This window comes from Patiria miniata, unplaced genomic scaffold (genome assembly GCF_015706575.1).
Source record: "Patiria miniata isolate m_02_andy unplaced genomic scaffold, ASM1570657v1 HiC_scaffold_7, whole genome shotgun sequence".
NCBI classification, from domain to species: Eukaryota; Metazoa; Echinodermata; class Asteroidea; order Valvatida; family Asterinidae; genus Patiria; species Patiria miniata.
Window position 1 is genome coordinate 13942139 of NW_024037074.1, and position 23132 is coordinate 13965270.

General features: G+C 39.8%; 3 protein-coding genes across 6 annotated transcripts; 1 reads left to right on the forward strand and 2 right to left on the reverse strand.

The window, feature by feature from the left end:
- Positions 1-89: 89 nt before the first annotated feature.
- LOC119744279 (ribosome production factor 2 homolog) lies at positions 90-5620 on the reverse strand. Of its 2 annotated transcripts, XM_038220149.1 has the most exons (9): positions 5490-5620; positions 3463-3633; positions 2920-2959; positions 2661-2742; positions 2296-2372; positions 1933-2032; positions 1553-1655; positions 1286-1430; positions 90-700 (listed from the first exon to the last, which is right to left on the reverse strand). In XM_038220149.1, the coding sequence occupies exons 1-9, from the start codon at positions 5501-5503 to the stop codon at positions 503-505; spliced, it is 930 nt and encodes a 309-aa protein (XP_038076077.1). In that variant the 5' UTR covers positions 5504-5620; the 3' UTR covers positions 90-502. The 2 variants fall into 2 exon arrangements, with proteins under 2 accessions (XP_038076077.1, XP_038076075.1); XM_038220147.1 differs by lacking the exon at positions 5490-5620 and having other exon boundaries at positions 3463-3671.
- Positions 5621-10676: 5056 nt separating this feature from the next.
- Positions 10677-11738, reverse strand: LOC119744972 (cholecystokinin receptor-like). The gene has a single exon (XM_038221196.1). It carries the CDS (start codon positions 11736-11738, stop codon positions 10677-10679), a length of 1062 nt encoding a protein of 353 aa, XP_038077124.1.
- A 2923-nt stretch (positions 11739-14661) lies between these two features.
- On the forward strand, positions 14662-21436 carry LOC119744607 (heterogeneous nuclear ribonucleoprotein Q-like). 3 transcript variants are annotated; one of them, XM_038220639.1, is made up of 10 exons: positions 14662-14817; positions 15518-15735; positions 16037-16272; positions 16778-16885; positions 17213-17389; positions 17677-17812; positions 17979-18181; positions 18470-18619; positions 19049-19179; positions 19497-20097. In XM_038220639.1, exons 2-10 carry the CDS (start codon positions 15537-15539, stop codon positions 20095-20097), a joined length of 1941 nt encoding a protein of 646 aa, XP_038076567.1. In that variant the 5' UTR covers positions 14662-14817; positions 15518-15536. The 3 variants fall into 3 exon arrangements, with proteins under 3 accessions (XP_038076567.1, XP_038076566.1, XP_038076565.1); XM_038220638.1 differs by lacking the exon at positions 14662-14817 and adding an exon at positions 14960-15111; XM_038220637.1 differs by lacking the exon at positions 14662-14817 and having other exon boundaries at positions 19497-21436.
- Positions 21437-23132: the final 1696 nt, after the last annotated feature.

Below are 23132 nucleotides of genomic sequence, written 5' to 3' on the forward strand. Positions count from 1 at the left end.
GATTAAGTTAATGAGTAAGTAATTTGGTTAAATTTTGTTTTAACAAAAAAAAAACAATTTAGAAATGATGCCTCAAAAAAGACAAGATGTAGTTTCAAAAGATGAAGTTTATTTTGGCATATATTGCTTCCTTCCAAAATATACATTGGTCTCAAATTTGTTGTACAAGACATTTATGCAGACTCCATCAATTTAAATTTTCACACCACGACTAAACAACATTGCCATGGACTTGTATGGAGACTGTGATGGTTTTTATGATCCTGAATCATTTCAATATTTGGGGAGGAGCCAGATTAATATGGTAGGTGGATAAATGGCTATGAGGAATCACATCTAACTTTGACTTTCCAATCTGCTGGGATTTTGCATGGATGGCTCTCAAATGTTAAATTCTGATAACTTAAGCCTCGTTCTCAAACATTTTGTTTTGATGATGGATTCTTTGGAGTCGTACATGATTCTACTGTATTTCATTTGGAACAACTTCAAATCTTGCTCTTCATCTTGCAGCATCATCTGTTTTGGCTTTCTTCGTCTCTACTCCTACCTCAGCATCTTTCTTGACATCAGATGGCTTCTGTCGTTTCAGAGCCTTCACCTTTCTTATCTGTAGCTTGTCTAAGTCTTGAGATTCCATGTGGATGCGACCCAGCTTGGTGCCAAAGACGTCGTGCTTGATGTTCTTTTTCTTCTTTGGCTGTGAAGGAGAAATGGGAATGAAATAATGAAGCATGCATTCCAACTAGGGTTGGAAAGAGGGAATTGACAAAAATTTCTTGTCAAGGACTAATGGAAGATGAGCCCCCAGACAGGAATTGAACAAATACACTTGGAATACCAAGATTCACAAAATAGCCATTTGTGAAAATAAACTGTTACACAGGTCAACCTCTGAATTATTTCACTGTGGCTAGCAGTAACACACAGGTCTATGGGAAGTGTCTTCAGCTGCTTCCATAGGCACATGTGTAATTGCAAGCTGAGCCAAATAATGTGGACATGGCTTATCTAGAAGATCTTAAATTGATGCATTACGAGTCTCCCCCAAAAAACAAATAAATACATTTTATACAACTAAATAAAATCAAAAAAACAATCGGGAAAATGCTTAACAGAAATCAGTAAACCAATTTTGGAGCTTAACCCATTAGCAACTTAATCGCATTGTATTACATTGTGTTAATTCATTGAGAAGTCCATACAACCATAGAGTGCTTGGGCGGTCAATGAACGGTATGGACGTTTTGGACGGTATAGTGACTTAGGGGTTACGTGAAGTCACCTTGAGCTGTTTGGGTTTCTTCATAGATTGTTTGTAGAGGTCCAACGATGCTAGATGACATCTTCTCAAAACCAGGTCCATTGATGGACCAATGTCCTGCAACTCCACCCGAGGGGTTTTGCTGCCAGACTTCTTCATTGAGACTCTGAAAGAAACGGGGAAGGAAATGAAGTCTTTTGCTTAATGTGTTACAAGTAACTCTATCAATATTAGACTGTAATATAGATTGCACTAATATTTCAAATCCTTGTAGGAATTCCCACGTACCTGTAGCTTCTGAACAGAACTTTTCCGTTGATTGCTGTTATGCTTATGACATGTTCCAGCCCTGCCAGACGTATGTTTGGCACTACTGGTCCACGGAAGAAATCTACAAAGAAGTTATGTCATATTTGTTCAGCTCCTGTTACTGATGAAGATCCTTGTGATGGACTTGGTTAACTGATTACAATTCTAAATGTCGTTATGTGATTAGCATGAGTGGAGACACTTAGCATTCAAAAGCCACTTTTGAGGTGTTTTTTGGTTGAATTTTAATTCAATATCAATTTAAGCTCAAGAGAGGTCTACTCATGAGAATCCCTGCACATGTAGAACTGAAGTACACACCTCACAAATGAGTACAGTGCAATGGATTTCTTCCTTACCTATCATCAAGTTCTTGAGTCTCTTGTATTCATGTTCCGTTTCAAAGAGATCTCCTGAGAACACAAGACACGGTTTGGTGCCAGACATACATTTTGCATTCTGTCAACAAAATTACACAAGAAGCTATTATTCACACAGTGTGACCTTGTTTTTCTCTTATATTGCACAAGAGAACAACTAATATTCCGCATAAATACTGGGCAATAAAGGCCATTATTTGCAACACAAGGAAAGAAGAAAGAAAATGAATATTTTAAATGCTGTACGTCAATTATGAAATTGAAAGGAAGCAACATCTTAAATAGTTAAAAAAGGGGGGATTGGCAGTAAAAAAATAGTGTCGCCGTTCACTTTTCCAATACCTTGATTTCATACATGGATGTGAATTTGTCAATGCCTAGCTCCACCATGTCTAGTACCTGAAAGTCAAACATTCTTCCTAATATCGGAGAAAGAGAGAAAAAAATAAAATAAAATATGAAACTCGAGATTTGTTCACAACATTGAAGGCAATCAGCAACTCTCCGCTGATTTATCAAATTACTGGCATGACTTATCCCCCTAAACGGTTTTTCTGCAAGGACTATAAAGTATACCTTTGAAAATTGTCAGAAGAAATGTTATTAACCAACTTGTGAATGGTCTCTAAATTTCAGCAGAGGCGCCCTCTCCCAACAACAAAAAAGGCCTTATGAATGACTCCAGGTAATGTAGTAAAGGTACTCACCAAACACTAAATTATGAGGTCTTTTCTTGGAATGACTGCCAAATAGGAAGAGAGAAGAATCGTTCTTTTTGGCAAAGTGTTCCTGGGAAAAAAAACGCAATTTGAAAAGGTAACACAACTCAAACATAACAAGATCATCTGTATGTTCCCAAATACATAAATGATGTTCACCAATTCAAGTAAAACAATTTGTGGTTGCCTAGACAACAGATCCATGGATGATTTTAATGATCCAATAATAGTACATGTCATGTCTTACCAGCTGTGATCTGTCTTCAAACGGCCTCATCATGTTCTTTCTGTGTAGTGAAAGAAGAAACAAACAGATATGCTGTGAAAACTGAGAACTCTATCCCATGCCAACAGCACCCGTTGAGGGCGCCATGCAGACTACTCAAACAGAATAGCCAAATCTTCAATAAGTGTGATAAAAGTGTAAATCCTGCAAACAATGTCAGAGTCAAGCCTTGTGTTCGAAAACAAACATTGTACATGTACAATGTACATGACAAATTCCAACTGATTGTACATGTACACCATTTTTGAATCTGTTGAAGAGCAACCGGCACACTATTACTGACTGTAAACAATGCAAAACTAGATACTTATTGCAAGACAGAGGGGTCTATTTTCAATACATGTGACAGCTCAGAAAGGATCATGCCTGATTGTTCTTGTCTAAGCAATATTTTAGGTGGATAATTCTACCCTGACCAGTAAATGACTGGAAAAACATTTCTTCTTAATGAGTTGGTGTGATGTTTGTGTACGGATGCTTTGCAAAGATTCACTCTATAAACACCTTTGCATCATGATTCCACTTGTCTTCTTGAGGATATAGAGTTCCTTCAATGCTCTTGTGACTGTCTCACTCGTGTTCCCACCGCGTATGAATGTACACTTCTTTGTGTTCTCTGTAATCTTTGCGTCTCTCTTCTCCAGGGCCCGTTTGGCTCGCTGGGTTTTCGGCTTCCTGTGAAGTGAAGGCAATCCCATAAAACATGTTAGGCCTAATTCAAGTTGTATCAGTTAAGGCCAAGACAAACAATTTCCTAACAATTAACCCTTTTTAAAAGACCAAGTAAACAAATAAACCAATTTGTTCTTGTTGTAATTCATACATTTGCAATGTAGGCCTATTTTGCAAATTTTGTCAATATCTTGGTTTTTCATTTGTTTTATTTGTTTCCATCAAAATTGTAGCTATGTATAATGTAGTAAGGATTATGACTCCTTTGGACACAATTTTGTAATCCATTTAAGAATCCATCCGCCATCTTGGAAAATTTGCCATCTTGGGGGAAAAACATAAGTCATGTAAGTGGGCCTCTCTTTTTTCAAAAAGCCCGGACGAGAAACAGTTTTTTTCACTCGGCCTTTAATGTGATGACATTATTTTTTGCTGGAATAACAGTAACTACATTTTTCCCCCTATTTTTTGCCTTCGGCATGTTCGGTGACATCAGAAAGTGGTAGTCCTAAAAAGTAAAAATTAGCAGGGAAAATATTGAAGTATTTACCGAGATAACAATTAAAAATTTTCAGACCAGTCTCATAGTCATAGGCAGACTGGAACCGTGAGTGCATAAAAACGTGCAAAATTACTACTGACGTTTTTTTACTCACCATTAGGCTAATTAATGCCCACACAACACATACATCAAAATGATATAGTTGCAAGCATGTCACCTGCGAAATTTGAGACCTTAAATCCAATTTTAAGGCAAGTTTTTGGCAGTTCAAAAACTATCCACGTCAATCTCCATGCTCTGGAAATGTGTGTGTGATTCCCAATGTATTCTGGGTAGGTGTAGGAAGAGCCTTGCAGCTTACTTGTTTTTTAATCGATGGCCAAATGAACATAGCGCCCTCTGTTAAAAAATGAAACATTTTGCACTCACTCAGATCAACAAGAGGGCGCTGTTTTATCTACACGATGAAAATGTTATAGCATGGGCCAAGTTCGGGCAAGGACCATTAGTCGACTAGTGGTTGATTTGTGACGTACCCTACGCCTGCGCACTAATAGCACAGTGCGAACGTCTCTAGTCGAACGCTGGTCAAAATGTCATTGCAAAACGTCTGGATCCTGGCTCCCTGCTGTACGTTATGAACGCGCGCGGCTATGGTTACCAGCGAAGCAACCATCCCCAGTAGGTTGGTTCCAAATAGTCGACTAGCGTAGTTAACCATCGTCGACTAGACAGAGTTCGGGCAAGCGTTAGTTAACCATTGGTCAACTATAGTCCTTGCGCGAACTTGCCCCTAGCTGAGGAGTCTTTTTGCACAATGCATTTGCAGTACACATCAAATCAATGTGATGTCTCACGTATGGATTTCGATAACTCTCTGCAAAATTAGAATTAAAACTTAAAGCTGAATTTTTGGTGATGCAATGCTCACAACAGCAACTTTGCGAGGCAAAAGTTTCGAGGATTATTGAGGAAACTGTAGTGAGTAAGAAGCTTGCAAATTTGATTCACACTGGTTTTATTAATGATTATGCAGCACAAACCTTTTGCACGATATGGTTTTGGGACTCTCATACACAGTATTGAGAGTCCCAAATTTTCGGACTAAGTCATAGGGTTTGTGCACAGGGTGAAAAGTGATGGCCAGATATCTTATTTATTATTAATATTATCTAAATTTCTAGGCCTAAATATCTTTCCAACTAACATGACTAAAATAAATCCAAGGCGGAATAACTTAATTCTGCCGAGTAATGCACCACCCCACCCCCTAACTGACGAATTCCCCAAAAAACATTAAAACTTGGCCCGCATATTATTTGTGTTAATAATCAATTCATTTATTCTTAAAACTTACACAATTCGTTGCATTTTCCCTTCAAAAACGAGAGTTTAGACAAGTTGCACGGGTTAAGCGTTGCACGTGTATGGTAGGCAATGTGTAATTTCCAATTGACGTCTGAGCTCTTGTGATTCCGTATACATTTACGTATTCAAGTAACTTGGGTCCAGACTAAAATTTGCACATTTCCACACAAGCACAGCTGAGGGCGCACTCACCGATTAACGGACGGGTGGTGGCCGCGGGCGCTCACTGAAAAAAAAGAACAAGCTCTGCGGGGCCCCGTAGTCTTGCTTGAAAATCTTGCATGAAATCTATGGCACATATGGAACACCATACTTTAGATTTATGGGTGCATACCTGCAAATAAACTCCCATAGACACTAGTGCTAAATGCCCGTACTTCAAAATTCTTTTTAAAATACTCAAAACTCTCACAGGTATTCAAGCTGCACAGAAAAATGATGATCAATGTGTCATCTTTCAATTTCTTTTCAATTTATGGTGGGTTGACCATTGACTTTTCGAGATATTTTCACGCAAAGAAGACGACCCCTATTTTCCCCAAAGCGGAAAAGTAGCCATCTTGAAAAACGATCCCTCCACAACATGGCAAAATAGCGCCACTTTCGAGCCCAATAGCATCCAAAATGCTCAGAATTGGAAGCCCCAAGTCCGGGCCAGAGGTTCACTACCATATCTCTTCAATTCCCCAATTTTACGGCGCTCAGAACTCTCTAATATAGAATATTTTGAGGGTATAACTTTTATTCATGAGCTTGGCGGATCGATTTACCGGTGTGTACCCTATAATAGCAGGCAACTTTTAAATTTTAACACAAAATCACATTCAGGACAAGCAGAATATCTCCAAAGTCAATATTTTGAAAAAAAAATGAAAGAAAAATATTATCCGAGGTCGATATTAAGCCCGAAAATAGTGATTGTTTTGCCCCTGCTAAGCTGTAGAGCGCCCCCAGCGACAATAAATTGAGTTCCAGCTACTTTAAAGCTCAAAATGCCCCCCCCCCCCCTTTTCAACTATCAATTGTTGTAATCGGGTGATAGCCTACTGCTCCCTTATGATTTGGAAGCATCCGTTACGGAAAAAAACCCTTGTTGATACCTTTAAAACACTTTTCCCCCCTCCCCGTAGGTTCCGCCCACTGAAAAGACCACTGCCGCGGCACAGCGCATGCGCGAAACGGCCATCTTTGTGATTCTTTATAGGGTGCATACCTGCAAATAAACTCCCATAGACACTAGTGCTAAATGCCCGTACTTCAAAATTCTTTTTAAAATACTCAAAACTCTCACAGGTATTCAAGCTGCACAGAAAAATGATGATCAATGTGTCATCTTTCAATTTCTTTTCAATTGATGGTGGGTTGACCATTGACTTTTCGAGATATTTTCACGCAAAGAAGACGACCCCTATTTTCCCCAAAGCGGAAAAGTAGCCATCTTGAAAAACGATCCCTCCACAACATGGCAAAATAGCGCCACTTTCGAGCCCAATAGCATCCAAAATGCTCAGAATTGGAAGCCCCAAGTCCGGGCCAGAGGTTCACTACCATATCTCTTCAATTCCCCAATTTTACGGCGCTCAGAACTCTCTAATATAGAATATTTTGAGGGTATAACTTTTATTCATGAGCTTGGCGGATCGATTTACCGGTGTGTACCCTATTAGCGATTTGTGATAAATACCACGTACTTTAACATTACTATATATACTGCAAATTTGCCCTCCTTTTTACAATCTTTTCATAAACATCTTTCTGAATTGTTACAAACAATTTTAATAAATTTTAGTTGTTTTTTTTTCTTAAATCAAAATTTGGTAGTTATATTTTATGGGAAACTTAGGCTGCTTATTTTGGTCATTTTTCGGGGACAGACATTTGCAAACTAACGCGCGATGCACATCAATTGAAACAATATCAGTGTTCCGAAAACCGTCAGCAAGAGTGTATTTTATCACGACGGCGTGGCATTTGGTCAATTGGTCAATTATTTTTGATCAATTTTCGGGGACAGACAGACCGTCCGACCACCAAGTGACATGGAGAAGTTCCTACCAGAGCTATAAACTGGCCAAGTATCTCCTCATTGAAAACTGAAGACCACTTGCGCTATCACTGGTAGGCCTTTATATAATATTATCAACAAACCCATTTCCAAATCAAATCTTCAATTTCAAATCAATTGTCCATTATTGTCTCATGATTGGAAATGCTTTCCTCTAAACTGCACGTTTTCGAAATTTCCGATGACTAACTTTAACTTTGATCTCAAATTTCAAAGTCAGGTAATCTTGTATACAAGTGGGAAAAACGTGCTGTGGTCTGAAAACTGTTTACATGATTTCAATTCCTTGGTGATTGCCATACAAGCCTGGAAATAAATTGTCGCTAATTATTCCCAAAGCGATTATCTACCGAGTCGATTTCAATGCCGTGCTCAAAAAGGCCGGACATTGTGTACATTTTTATGAGCTTACATTGTAAGCTTCAGGGGCGGATCCAGGAATTGTTGCGGGGGGGGGGGGGGGGGGGTCATCAGCAAACAATTCTGAAATGTAGACAGGTTTTTTTTCTCCGGACACTTGGCCTCCGAAAATCAATAGGGGGAAAGCTTATGGAAGCCTGAGCTTCCATAATAGCGGCTACAAAAAGAATGGTCATAACCGCAAAGATTTTGTTGTACTTTTTGTAAGTTTATTTCAACACCACGAAAAAAAAACCTGCCTATTTCTGAAGGCAACTTTAATTTTCTTTCAAAAGTGAACTCTATAGAAAAATAAAGCGGCTGGTCGGTGGTTTCAACCCCCCACCCCCTCTAGATCCGCTACATACATTGAATGAATTGCTCACAACTAGAAACAATCGTATTAATGGCAACGAAGAAGTCAAGAAACACTCATGGCCAATGATATCCTCCTTTACTATATTACAGTACTCCTTGTTGACAATAAAGCTCATCAGTGGAAAATGATATAACATAATCAATTCCCTAACGAACCAATTTGCGTTGTTATTCTGGATCATCCAGTTCACGTGGTCAATTAGGGTACCAATTATTACCGCCTAAGCCCAGTGATAGAAAACAATCTGATTAAACTGATTGTCCTCCAGGAATAGAACATTCTGGTGTCTACAATCTCCAGGGAGCATCAGAAGTCGATTAGCTGGCTTCATAACGAACCAATTAATAGCTTTGGAGATTTGGTGACGTAATAGACATCACGATTCATAATTACAGAATGTCCGCACATATACTATTCGATGAAGACTTCTCTTTTCATAGTTTTGTTTGTTTGTTTTTTACAATTATGCTATATATTTTTCCAGAATGATCGTGCCGGAGACCGATGAATTGCCTTTCTGGAAGTTGTCTGTAAGATGAGGCAACGTTTTCGGTGTGATTATCACGTGAGTTGCTGCCAAGGCCTTCGGCACCTCTCGTCAGAGTTTCATCAGCCCTTTAGTTTTTTATTAACCTTAAAAGACCTCATCAAAATCAAAGTGCTGCGAACACCCTTCCATGGTTCAGGTCCCTGTCACAAGGTTTTTTTGGGGGTTACATCAGTTCAAAAAACCATCGGGAAAATAAATAGCTACCATTACATCCCGAGAAGGAACACCTTTTTTTAAAACGTAGTTAGAGGCAGGTGTTTCGGACATCTTAATTGATCAAAGGATTATGTATTGTCACCAGCCAGTTCAGTTGACATTGTCGTCAGCAATCTTGACAAATTGCCATTTTGTGATAAATACATGTGATTAATATTACTGCAGCTATGGAGATTACTTCAAGTAACATAAAATTGTTATAATGTGGAGAGCATAATCAGAGGGCAAGGACATGTTGTATGTTTAGTCTTGGGGTCGATGTATTCATTGCAAATAAATTAAGCGATTCAATATTTTAGAACGTTCACCTTTGTATTGACGACAATCTTACGAAGACGGCGATCCGGAGAGCGGGAGAGGAGGGGTCACGTGACATGCCGTGATATTACATGTGACCGTGAGAGATATTCATCTACCCTTGAACCCCCCCCCCCCCCCACCACCCCCCGGATCTACAACAGACATCTTACAAGGAGCAATGTACTTACGATTTAATGTGCACAAGCTGAAATCGGAAAGCATTAATGCCATAATAATATTATAATTATTAAACGTCGGTGAAGGGCAAAACCTAATTTGATTAATATTATAATTGTGCTCAGCAACGATTTTTATTATTATTAAAGTGCAAATAGGTCCTTTTTAATACAATACACTCGGTTCACAAAACTGTTATGTAATGAGTTATATATTATTTAGAACTACATTTTGTGACGTAATTTTTGTTTCTTACATTTAACCGGCAAACGAATTCCACTTACACTGGTGATTGAATAAATGAATAAACTTGTTAACAATCCATAGGACGAAACAACTAATTCTAAATGTAATATAACTTTAATACATACTTGAAATTACATAATAAAATTCAACCATAATTATAGCATAACAGAATATTATCTGACACTATCTCCCCACACACCACCTTTCCAAAATTCGAAGTTTTGCATGAGTCTGCAGCGCATCTGAAAACTTGTCTTATCAAACACTCAGTATTTCGTATTTTTTATGCGAAAGGCGAAGTAAATCTTACACATACGAACATGAATGTATATTTTTTGTTAGACAAGAAGCACAAAAAAAACATTGATTTTTTAAAAGTACGACATAACTTAACACACTATACACACTGCACAATCATGCAGGCTCGTTTTGCTATGCAAAAAAAAATGAGGAGTGACGATTTGTGGGGTCGTTTTCTTATTTTGTTTTCGCGTAATATTAAAAAGTTTCACTATTTGCAAAGGTAATTTCATTTGGAAAATTTTAACACAAAAGTGAATTTTTTGAAATATTTAATGTTAATAATATTAGTAACAAACATCCATTTAATTCACCACTAAAATGAAACTAAGCGTATTAAACTGACAAACATTTTCATGCAACTTTAATTTAACATAGTGGTAAATTTTGGGGTACATTAATTTGGTCATTTTTCTGCGTTCACCTTTTTTTCACTAAGAATTATATTGTTGGATATTAACTTTCAATTTTGTTGTGAACTGAATGGACACTATAGGGGAGAAAAATGAATGAGATTTCTTCCTGATTCTCCCGATAAATGTTTTCATGGTCTAGGAAACTGATCGCGCTCTCTACGACCACAAAACAGATACCTAACGCCTCGCTGGAATTGCTTATACTTGATGCAGTAAATGATTGGATTAACACAGCAATTAGCAGCCACCATGAATGTACTGAAGACATTCAGCGGGCCAGAGAAGTCCAGTTTGAGCCAACCCAGGTTGAACATGAAGAATGTGATCTGGCTTGGACTCCAACAAATCAGGAAAACGGCAAAGACGATGACCAGCGTCTTGAAGGTGTTACGGCGGGCACGGAGGAGGGAATCTTGCTGGTCGTTGACTGGGTGGCGATGAGTGGAGCTACCTGCTTCAGGATCTTCAGCTTTGACGGCACTGGACGCTCCAGGATCGATGGAGCCGGCCGCATCGATTCCTGAAGTGGCCGTTGATGCGGTGACACCTGATGGAGCTGTCTTGAGGCTGAGAGGGGCTGGGACGGGGGCGACTCTTAGCGCGCCTCTCTTGAGTGAGATTGTGATATGGATGTAACAGAACAACATCACACCGGCTGGGATGAAATACTGCAAGACGATGAGGAGCGGACCCATGACGTGGGAGACAGAGACGCGCTGGAACTTACAGACTCCCTCCACGACGGTGTAGATGATGAAGGAGTAAGACTTGAGAAGGAGCCCGATGACCCAGCTGAAGATGAACATAAGAGTGGCTGGGCGTCGGCTGAAGAAGCAATGGTAGCGAAAGGGGAAAACAATGGCGATGTATCGCTCTAAGGTCAGCCCGAGTAAGTTGAACGTGGAGGTGGCGAAGAGGAGCCACAGCAACGCATCTCCGATCCAAACTCGGCAAAGGAGCTCACCGGCAGCCGTCTCAGGGACTGGGGTCGGTATAGGGATGTTGCTCTGAAGGAAGAGCAACAGGGACCCGATGAAATCGATGATAGCTTGATGGCAGATGAAGGCATTGGTCATCGAGTGCATGAAATCTACCTTGGCTATGACTACAATAACCAGGCCATTGTTGAAGATTCCCAGCAGGCCTATGATGGTTTTTATAATGCGGAGAGACAACAATGCTTCAGCCATGATGAGAATTATATTGGTTTAGGACGCAAATCTTCAACTCAGTCCGATCAGCCTTGTCGATCTTACAAATTTGAGAAAAGTCTCATAACATCGATCGAGTTCGTCTGTTGTCGAGCTCCAAGGTAGCAACTTCTTCTATGATGGGTGTGCACCAATTATAAGTCTTGAAGCAACTTCACAATCATAGCCCTATACATGTGTTTTGTTTTTGTTTTTCAGATCGCGCGTGCGCGTGCCATCTCCAGGCACGTTACTTCAATAAATTTGATTGGTGAGCGATGAAAACCAGAGAGCCAATCCGATTTCAAAACATAATTATCGTGCATTGCGAGGGGAGCTATAATTATATATAAAAAATTAGCTGTATAGGAAAGTTCCACTTGTGTCGATTTTTATCACACTCTTACACAACATATCATATATTTCAGAATATCGAGGATTATAGTTGCCCACTTTAATAATTATAAAATTTGGTGACGTCGTGATGATTACAGTGCGTGCTCGGGTATATTCGCATGCAGCAGCACCTATTATGGGCCTATTAATATCTTTGCCATCACTCGCGTTCTGAAACGTGGGCCTTTTATAGATAATGACGCCTTCCCCCAAATTTTGGGGAAGATCTATAAGGCTCACAGTATTGTTTTGGTAACCAATATTTTGCCCCCCCCCGCTTCCTTTCGATCAAGCTGCTGGTGCCCATGCCTCCTTTCCCGAATCCCAGCTTCTTTTTAAACAAGGAAATTGTTGTTTTTATAAACCGATGCTGCAGTGTACTCATATCTGCCTCTGAACGAGTTGTTTTAGCAGCAGAAAAAAAAGAAACCGGATAGAAGGGCGCCCCTATCGTTAAATGGGTCCACCCCCCCCCAATTTGTTTTCGAATTTTCTACTGCCAATCGCATTTTTCGCCCCCCCCCCCGACTTTCAAAACTGCTCCGCCACCACTGAGTCAACGAAATTAAGTAAAATGAGATGATTTAATCTGAATTCACCTGATTCACTGTGAGGTATGAGGCTACTTCAGTTGAACGTGCAAATCCACCCCGCCCCCGTAAATGCAATCAATACATCAATACATGGACAAAACATGATGAACACTCCATACTACAAAAAATACCGTTTTGAGTTTTCCCGGATCACAAAACCCATTCATTGACTGAGAGGCGTCAAAAGTAAAACATAACAAGCCACGTTATAGTTTTAGTAAGGCCAAAAAAAAAAAAATAAGTCGGTCTCTGGTCAGCGCGCGCGTCGATTTTAATCATGCGCGTCAATCTTTTTTTTCCCCAAAATGTTCCGCGGTAGCTCCAACAGCGCCCTCTATTGCCGCACCTCCTTATTTTTTTTTTTTTTTACCAAAGAGCACCAAGGAATGGAAAATTGCACCAAGGCAAATGATCGAGAGCACCAAGGCAAATTATGGAGGACACCAATGTACATGATGAAAAAGCAAAATATTACCCCACCTTGTCTGTACAATCCAAGCTTTTTTTTTTGGCCTAATCGCAGGGCAAACTGGTTCCAGCAGGGGCGGATCCGCTGCGGCGGGCGCCGTGGGGGGCGCACCCCCCCCCTTTTCCTTCAGAAAAAAAAGCAAGAGAGAGGGAGAGAGACTCACCGTTGAAGAGAAGAAAACAGAGGGAGAGGCAAAATTAATAGGGCAGTTCACGTCAGATCAGACCGCAGCCTGCTAGGATTATAGTTGCACTTTGGGAACTTACGCCCTTTCGTTTACGCCCCCTCCTTTGGAAAATCATGGATCCGCCCCTAGTCCAGCCCCTATCAGCATCGATATAGACCCGCAACCAGTCTTTTCGGTCGGGCGGATCAGTGTGGGCCTTTTTTTAGTTTTAGCAATGGGGGTTAAGGTTGTAGCATCCATAAATTATAATAGAAAAATATCGCTAAAAAATTAAATACGAATTGACAATATTTTGTAAAGAGAACATTCAATTTTGTTGAAGAGCATGGAGGGGTTTATTACGATCTTTAATTTTCCGAAGCAGGTGTTTTATGAGACTTGAATCGCTTAAAAGGTATAATCCAAGAAGTTGTGATTTATCATGGAAATAGGCCCATTATGCACTTTTCTGTCTCGCCAATGCGAGTCCTTATAAAATAATGTATACGTCATCATCAAACCATAGAGACCGTAGCCCGTACGTACGTACGTAATGCAATTTGCCAAACTAATTTTCCACTACTGTACTAGGCTGGATCAATGGATCCAGTCGAGTAAATAATGTTTATTATAATCATACGAAACTCCTTGCGTAAAGTATTTTTGAAAATGGGTGGCAACATCACCCCCCCCCCTGTTTAACTTTAATTTAGCCCGTTGTGAGCGATCGACGCAGCCGATTTTGTCGATGTCCTCACCAGGCCCTACAGTTTTATTGATATAAATAAGAACCCAAAGCTTTCATACACATTATTCTAGACATCTGCATATTTTTGTTTTTTAAATAAAGCAAATGAAATGTTCTTTTCCCTTTAATAATTATATCATTGCAACAAAAGACTCGGAAAGAATGTAGTATCATGGCCATACGCCACTTCTTTTGGTGTACAAAGTCGATCGGAGAGCTAAAGAGTCAGGTACATTTTCAGTATTTTCTAACAAAATTGGAAAAGTTTCTCAGCCCCAAATTCATGTTTCTCAAACTTTTTTTTTCATTGACTGACCCTCGTTGAGATAATATATGATGAAAAAGAAGTGTCGTCAGGATACAACTTTTTTTTACAAAGAGTACAATAGTACAAAGACTCAACAATCGATGTTGACGTCATTTACTAGTGGCGGGAAATTTCTGAAAAGTACAATGACATAGTATGGCCCCGCATACTAGTCAGGAAACCCGTCACACGTTTTGTTTATGACAAAAGCGAACTGGTACTACGACGTGGCGTAATGTAATAGGAAAGCTGTAGATAACCAGTGATATACTGACGCTCAATCTCATGAATATGCATATATTGTGACAAGCATGCGCATGTCGTCCTTTTTCATGTGTCGGTGAAAAATCCATGTACTGAACCGAAGTGTGACAAGTATTTCCTCATTTTTAACGTCAAAGTAAGTAACATCGCCTAAATTTTAAATATTATTTATGATCTATAATTTTAAGTTGTATATTCTACCAAGTATATTGACATCAGATCGCACATGTATTCAGAAATTTGTGACACGAAAATGCTTGATCCGTTTTGGTTAGTGCAGCGCGCGTGGCCGTGGTCGAGTCCCTTGCTATGCTCTGCATTTGAATGAATGACAAGAAAATTTCAGAAATAATCTTGCCACTTTTGATGTTTCTAATCGTAATTTGGAAGTTAAACGGCACATTGTAGGTATATTAGTTATCATGAGTAGGTAAACATGAATACTTTTTCATTATATTTAATTCTGTTTTGCGATTTATTTCGGACATGTCGGAGAGAAATTTACATGTTGGCTTTTAAATTTGTGAACAAAGACGTCAGTTGAGTTGATGCGTGCGCGCGTGGGTGGCCTTGTGGCCGTGGCATCCAGCGCGTGTGTGCGTTGTGGTTGTGCATAGATGACCGCCATTTTTGAGTGTTGGGGGCCAATTGGGGGGGGGGGGGGGGTGGTTGTTTAGGGGCGGCTTGTTGTATTTTAAAAAAGAGATATGTGTTTTTATTCCTCCATGATGCAATCAAGCTAGTTTAAAAAAAAAATCCCCCCAAAGCCAAACCCTCCAACAACAATCAAAAAGTTAAATTAAATAACCAAATAATTTTTTGGTATTGTTTTGCAGCATACACATTAAAGCAAACATGGCCGAAGCTAACGGAGATCCGATCCCTGAGGAGCAGAAGATGGATGAGGAAGTTCAGGGTGAAGCTCAAGCCAGCGACGAACCCATGGAAACAGAAACCTACGTGAAGACGGATAACTATGACAAGTACCTAGGCATGGGCTTCTCAGATAAAGTAGCTGAGAAGCTGGATCAAATTGTCACAGAACTCTCAGGGCGTAAGTAGCAGACTGTGTCAATTTGAGTGTGATGGGGCAGTTTCTTATTCTTTTTATCTAGAAATTACTTGTTATATCCTTTGTTGGTTATTCCTTTTTTTTTCACAGTAGAAAATCCGTTATAAGCCCCCTGTAAGATTTGCTAACTTTATAAAACTGATTAAAAATATTATTTCCTATCTGCTGTAGCTTCCAAATCACTTCATTTTTAACCCTACTTGACACTGATACTTGATAGCCGTTGTCTTTAACCTCTTTAACAGTGTGAGTCTTGACAGGAACCTTTTCTCTCATTCTTTAGAGGGTCTTTTACAAGATGATCTTCTGGATGACCGAGCATTGGAAGCTCTGAAAGGACTGGATGATGAGAGTTCAATCGGCGTTCTCAAGCAGTTCAGTACCAGTGACCTGACGCATGTCAACAACAAGAGCGCGTTCATCTGTGGCGTCATCAAAACATTCAGACAGAAGAGTCGGAGACCGGGAGGAGCGCCAGCCCCCGCTGACCATAAAGGACCAGACGATGCCAAGATAAAGGTAGTTGACCATGCATCTTTGAAGGTTTGCTTTGGTCTTGGTAGATTGGAAGGCAAACATTCATGTGCAACCAGAATGCAGCATTGCGTAGGTCATGGACCAATCTGTTTACTATGATGTTTTTACCAATCACAACCCTAGCTGGGCAACACGACATGTACACACGACATTTACACATTACATGCACAGCTGGAATATGCAAAGTGGCACTGTGGAGATGCATACGTTGTTGACCTTGTGCAAAGTAGGAACATTCTATACTGGACAGTTTCAGTACATGTACATCTAAGTACCTAATCCCCCCCCCCACCCAAAAAAAGCTGAGTTAGATATGGTTCACCAAACAGAAAGTTTGTTTTGGTTATGTGTCTGTTTCTTTCTAAAACACAAATTATAAAAGATCACTTACCAATTTTGTTGAAAAGGATGTTGAAAAAGATGTAACAGTAGTGATGTGAACCTTGTCTCTGTTATGATCGTTGATCGTTGTTTTGTCAACCTACAGGAAATGTTAGAAAGGACAGGTTACTCGCTGGATGTGACGACGGGACAGAGGAAATACGGAGGACCACCACCAAACTGGGAGGAGGATGCCCCTGGGCCTGGATGTGAGGTAGGGGACATGATTCTAAGTGTCTGAAAAAAAAATGCTACTCATGCATCTTTCCCCAACTTTTGCTTGCAGATGAATTGCGATTAAACCTGACCTTACACAGCTGAATCAACAAGATGCCACGAAAACTAGTTTCTATTGCATCATATCGCACCTGTCGGGACTCAGATGTATTCAGCAAGTTCCAAATTTCCAGATGGTGCTTTCGGGTAGTCGTTGGGTTTAATAGCTTTTTCGAGATCCTCTTGTATTCTTTTGGTTTAATACTGTTCCTAATATCGGAGGTGACAAGTTACTAAATTAATCATCTAACCCTGTTGTTGACAGGTGTTTATCGGCAAGATTCCCAAGGATACCTTTGAGGATGTCTTGGTGCCTCTGATTGAGAAGTGTGGTAAGATATTTGACCTGAGGTTGATGATGGATCCCATGTCTGGTCTGAACCGAGGCTATGCATTCACCACTTTTTGTGATAAGGCTGGGGCACAGGAGTGTGTCAAACAGGTGAGTTTGCTTTCTTTATGTCGTCATGCCTTTCTAACTTGTCAACTTTTATCAAAAGATTGTTATGTTCTCTCTAGGTTATGTGTTCTCATTAATTTGGACCAATATACCAGATGAGAAGCATCAAACAGACAAACTCATTGACTGTTAATCAGAAAGACGTTTGCAGGTTTAACCAGCTGTACTGTTGGCAACATTAAGAAACTTTGATGTTTCAGAACTTTCAATTATTTTAAAGTTTTAAGAAACAAGTTTTTATTTGAGATATAACTTGCATTTTCTTTCAGCTAAATGGCCACAAAATCAAAGAAAACTGGCAGATCAACTGCAACATCTCGATTCCCAAGAGCAGACTGTTTGTTGGCTCCGTCCCCAAGAACAAGTCAAAGCAAGAAATCAAAGAAGAATTTGAGAAGGCCACAAGTAAGTACTCTATCCAGAGAGTTAAACTTGTTCGATTATAAGAGTCTGCTTATAAGGTCTTGTGTTTTTCTTTCAAACACAATAAACAAACATCGCTAGAAACTGTTAAATTCGTATTTGTTAGATAGGAACAGATGTCATAACAATTTCTGTGTATTCCCTTTAGCTGGTTTGTTGGACGTCATCATTTACCACGGAGAAGACAAGACAAAGAATCGTGGCTTTGCCTTCCTGGAATATGACAGTCACCGCTCCGCCAACACAGCTCGTCGTCAGCTGATGAGTGGTAAAGTCCGAGTGTGGAACACCATGGTAACGGTGGACTGGGCAGATCCTGTCTCTGAACCAGACGAAGAAACCATGGCCAAGGTTTGCCCAATATCTTAAACCTGTTGCCAAAGTTTTCTTTTCAAAGAAAAAACTTGGATTTATACCACACAAATCACGACAGTGGTGTGACAAGTCACATGACAGAATTTCACCACAATGACTTGCTTCAAGTTATTTCTTCCTAAAGCTTTAAATATAAATTTTATAACAACAAAGGTTTAACATGACCAACAAAAAAAAGCTGTTTTCTGTCCACGTCACCCAAAATAGCTAGCGTTTTGAATAATTTGTTACAATTTTGTAATGTAATGTTTATTTTGTGAGCAGGTAAAGGTGGTGTATGTTCGCAACCTTGCCCCTGAAGCCACAGAGGAGATCATCAAGGAACACTTCAAACAGTACGGTGAAATAGAGAAGGTGAAGAAGATGAAGGATTATTGCTTCATTCATTTCACGGAGAGGGAAGCTGCTGTAAAGGTGAGTTAATAGAAGTCGCTTCATATCGTCCAAATAATGGCTGTTCAAATAAAATTCATTGTGGGTCAATTGTAAACCACCTATTTCCCTGGATGGTACCTGCTAGATCTGAGCTTCATGTATCTTGTCAGAAACTTTTATACACGCTGATCTGAAGGGTGTTGCCATCGTGGATGACAATAGAGGATCTTGTTTTGAAAAGACTAGTGTGTATACATCATTCCAAACTACAGATTCAATTGTAAATGTGTGGTAAAACTTCCAATTCCAGTATTAGTGCCAGTCAATGCAGCTTAGTTCCAACATTATACCACAACCCCTCAGCATGGAGTGTCTGGCTTTGAAACGTCTTTCAGGAGTATAGGATGTGTGCTTCCTTCACAAGATAAACTAATGCTGTCTACTCTCTTTTCCCTTTTTGATACCCAGGCTATTGAAGAGGCGAATGGGTCGTCATTCCAAGGACAGGAGATCGAAGCTTCACTTGCCAAGCCACCAACAGAGAACAAGAAGAAGAAAGAGAGACAGATGAAGCAACATCAGGGATACCCAGGAGGGAGGTTGGTAGAAAAGTGTCTCTCCTCTCTGGAATACTAGACTTGGCCTCCATGGGTTGTTAGTTCCCGAGACTGAGGTGTACTCCTTGAAGACGTTTATCTTGGCTGATAAAAGATGTGTGGTGTCTCTATTGAAAACATCAAAACTGATGGTTTTGAACTAGTCAATGCATGTCAAGCACTTGATGAGCTTGAAAAAAAAAATTGATGCAAGAATTTGTTGAATGTACAGGTTCACCAGTGCAGCAAGATGAAACTATGGCCATGTCACCCTCTCTTATCAATGCAACGTGTCCTAATATTTTGTGTTTTTCGTACAGATATTACGATGACTTCTATGGTCCCATGCGCGGAGGTCGTGGACGTGGTGGCCCACGCGGCAGAGGTGGATTTGACCGTGGTGAGCGAGGCTTCCGAGACTTTGGCTACGGTGGTGGTTATGACGAAGGTTACTATGGTGGCTACCCAGGGGGCTATGACGATCCTTATGACTACCAAGGAGGGTACTACGATCGCGGGTATGATGGCTTCGGGTATGGTGGACGTGGACAAGGTGTTGGTCCTCGTGGGCGTGGTGGTCCACGTGGTGGTCGTGGTGGAATGGGAGGGCCACGCGGGGGACCAGGCAACAGGGGTGGACCTCGGGGTGGCAGGTCACGTGGGGGTCAGCAGCAGCAGCGAGGGGGACGTGGTGGCGCTGGTAATCGAGGTGGCCGTGGTGGAAACCGAGGTGGTAACGTGAGCGGGAAGAGGAAGTTTGAAGGGCAGCAACCTGCTGACACCAAGCGACGCAACACCCAGGGTGGCTGGGGGGCTCAGCCCATTGCTCAGCAACCTCTTGGTGAATACTCACAGTCCTACGACTACAGCCAGAGCTACGGTGACCAATCCTGGTCACAGGATAACTACGCCGGCTTCTAGACATCATGACCCCTGACCTGACCCAACCCCTTTGGTGGAAATGATAGCCATTCAATGTCCTACTGGAGCTTGCCCAAGCCAAGGTGAATACAAAACCATCTTGTATCACTTCATTGGCTTCCCATTGTATCATAATGTCCAATGGCCCATTCCCACCAAAAAAGGGAAAAAGAACCAAAACTCTTGTATATAGACGCGTTCCCAAATGTCAGATTGAAATACGTCAGCACTTGAATCACCGCACTGTGAAAGAGACTCCAAAATTGAAACTCAGATCAGATAACTGTATCAAGAAATCAACTTTAATATGTCCAAAATGACTCATTCTTAATTGAAAAAACAAAACAACCGCTTGACATGTCATTTTGTGAAACTTGCAGAAAACTTGACTATACCCAGCCAATTGTCCTTGTAAAAAAATGAATTCCGTGATTAATAGAGTGAGCTTTAAAAATATAAAAACAGGTGATAGTTTCAGAAAACAACAACTAAATGTTTACAGCCATGTTTATCAACCAAGTCCTGCACATTTAATCTAGTTTTTCACTTGTGGACATTGAACACTTATTGTGAGACAATTTTAATCATTCTCGTAGAAGAAAATGTTTTTTAGCTTTAGATCAAAATACTTGTGCTCTTTTTATATTTTAAAATTCCTGTCTTGTGGCGCGGCTAAAATTACTAAGTGAGTTTTTTTCAGTAATCGTTGTAACTCGTTCATTCTTGTAGATGTACCTGAACCATGTATGTTGAATTTTTGTTTTGGCTTAAAAAAAGAAAAGAATTTCAAGTGGGAACAAAAAGCAGAATAAAGGCTTGTCAAAAAGTAGTTTCAGAATTCAATTAGGAAGAAAAAAAAACATGCAAAATTGTCTCATTCCTTTTTTGTTATATAATTTTAAGTTAAGAACAAATCCCTTGGCCATTTTCTTAATACACATTTCCCTATTAATTAATTTTTCATTCCTTTTGTGGTAAGTATATTGGTTTACAATACTTGTAGTTGCTTTGAAGTGGTAAGTATGAGAATCCTGCATTTGGTCATGTTTCAGTTTTTTTGGTACATCTATTTTAAGTTCCAACTAAAGTATTGGTTAACATTGTGGAAAACAAATAAAAATTACATAATTGCATTCTCAGCTTCATGTTTGTAATTGAATTTAGATCAAAAATATATCAGTGCATGATTGTTTTATTCCATTTTCATAAAGCATTTGGCAGGCTCAAATGTAAAGCTCGGCGACTTTGACAAAAAACATATTCTCTTAACCCATCAGTGCATGTTTTGCTTGGATAGTAATAAAGGATTGGTGCATGAATTGAATCCATTCAAGTTGAATTGAAAGAAAACAAGTTGCTTGCGCTTAATTTTATGTGAAGGAAAAATTAATTTTAAAATACTTGATGAACTAAAAAGGTCCAAGGATCCTAAAAAATCCTTATTTTTCTCCACTACACTTGAGACATCCTGTTCGTCTTAAACTTTGTGCCAGTTGCAAGCTTGACAAGCCCCCCGCCCCCCCCCCCCCCCCCAAAAAAAAAGCACACTGTCTTGTCTCAAAAAGCTACTTTATTAATATGGTGCAATCCTTGAAACACCTGGCTCAAAACACCACAAATGGTACAGTTTTCCTTTGCCAGAAACCGCCATTAAAAAACAATTGTTGCCCATTTGTGAGAAAGTGTCTTTACTTGTTCGGTGTAGGATTTGGCCTCATTGCATGGCTGAAATTTACAAACGCTGGTTCTTCAAAAGCAACGCACGATGCATGTTTGCTTATTAGCCAATTCAGCTCCCATTTCCCATTTTCAGTTTAAAACACATTCCCATTTTGTGCCAGAATTGTTAGTTGTATACATGTTTATCTTTGTACTAATATTATTTTCTTTTTCTCTTCTCTTCTTTTCCCCTCCCCTGTCATTCCAACAAAGTTAACCAGATAAAAGAAACATAAATAAAAGATTTCCTTAAACGAATTCCCTAAAAAGAAATTAAAAAATTGAGGTGCAATATTTTTAACAACTTGTTTCTGTTTGACAGTCGTAAATTATGACTGTTGAAATTTTTATTTATACAGTGTATGTGATTGCAGAAAAAAACCTGCAAGTTTGTGTATGGTTTGTATGTGTTTTAATTTTTGAATGAAACGAGAAAGAAGAAACGTTTAAAGACCGGAAAGAGTCGGAAGTACTGGCATGCACAAAGATGCAGCTTTATGCCTCAGTACTTGCCAAGAAAAGCGATTTCTTGAAAGAGACAGTTGGAACCAGAGACATCTAAAACACCAGAATTTCTGGTCGTTTTTATTTATTGGGCTCGATATCATCAAAGGCCCACAAACTGAAAATACAGAATTTTCTGTATCATGAAAAGAAAAACTTTGTGAAGAAGTCAACAAGGCCCTTGCTAACAAACAGGCTTGCTACTGATGGGATGAAGACACGATGACAGGATTCAGCGACTTCGGAAGATTCCCATGAGCTCTGCTTCACCAGTCTTGAAGATCTTCACACAGCGCCTCTTGATTCCATGGCATTTTTATGCCACAAGTCCAAATTTTCAACATTGGTCAGATGCTGCGCTAAAATAGCACTCGAGGAAATCCAGAAAATGATTTTTAAGATTGCACAGCAAGAAGTACAACGAATGACCAAATTGTCAGTTCCTGCATTTCAAGCCAAAACCTTCTTTGAAGATTTTCTGGAGAAGCTGAGAAATTATGTTTTGAAAAGTCGGCCATTGACGATTTGAGATGATTTGCAGCTAGATCAAAGTTTTAGAACATTCCAGGTTGTTGGAAACCAGGAAAACAGAGTTTCAGTTTTAGTGTTGAATTTTCCTTGGAAGAAAGAAAAAGAAAGATGAGAAAGAATGCATTCTTCATTTGTCTTCCAACATCTTGCAAACTACAAGACAGTAAATTTTTGCATCCTTAAAGAAAATCTACTGGAAAGAGGTTTTTTGAGTGAACAGAATTTTTTGAGAGTTGCAAGAAATAAGTTCACTTTTTGAATGATGTGGTCTGCCAAACAGC

What these genes read in the sequence shown, in the direction of transcription:
- LOC119744279 (XM_038220147.1), bottom strand. Translation starts at nt 3,656, where the DNA reads ATGGGATTGCCTTCACTTCACAGGAAGCCGAAAACCCAGCGAGCCAAA. An exon ending in ACCTCATAATTTAGTGTTTG is followed by an intron (nt 2,373 to 2,660) that starts GTGAGTACCTTT and finishes CTCCGATATTAG; the next exon opens with GAAGAATGTTTGACTTTCAG. An exon ending in ACTCAAGAACTTGATGATAG is followed by an intron (nt 1,656 to 1,932) that starts GTAAGGAAGAAA and finishes ACTTCTTTGTAG; the next exon opens with ATTTCTTCCGTGGACCAGTA.
- LOC119744972 (XM_038221196.1), bottom strand. Translation starts at nt 11,738, where the DNA reads ATGGCTGAAGCATTGTTGTCTCTCCGCATTATAAAAACCATCATAGGC.
- LOC119744607 (XM_038220638.1), top strand. An exon ending in TGTCACAGAACTCTCAGGGC is followed by an intron (nt 15,736 to 16,036) that starts GTAAGTAGCAGA and finishes CTCATTCTTTAG; the next exon opens with AGGGTCTTTTACAAGATGAT. An exon ending in CCCCTGGGCCTGGATGTGAG is followed by an intron (nt 16,886 to 17,212) that starts GTAGGGGACATG and finishes TGTTGTTGACAG; the next exon opens with GTGTTTATCGGCAAGATTCC.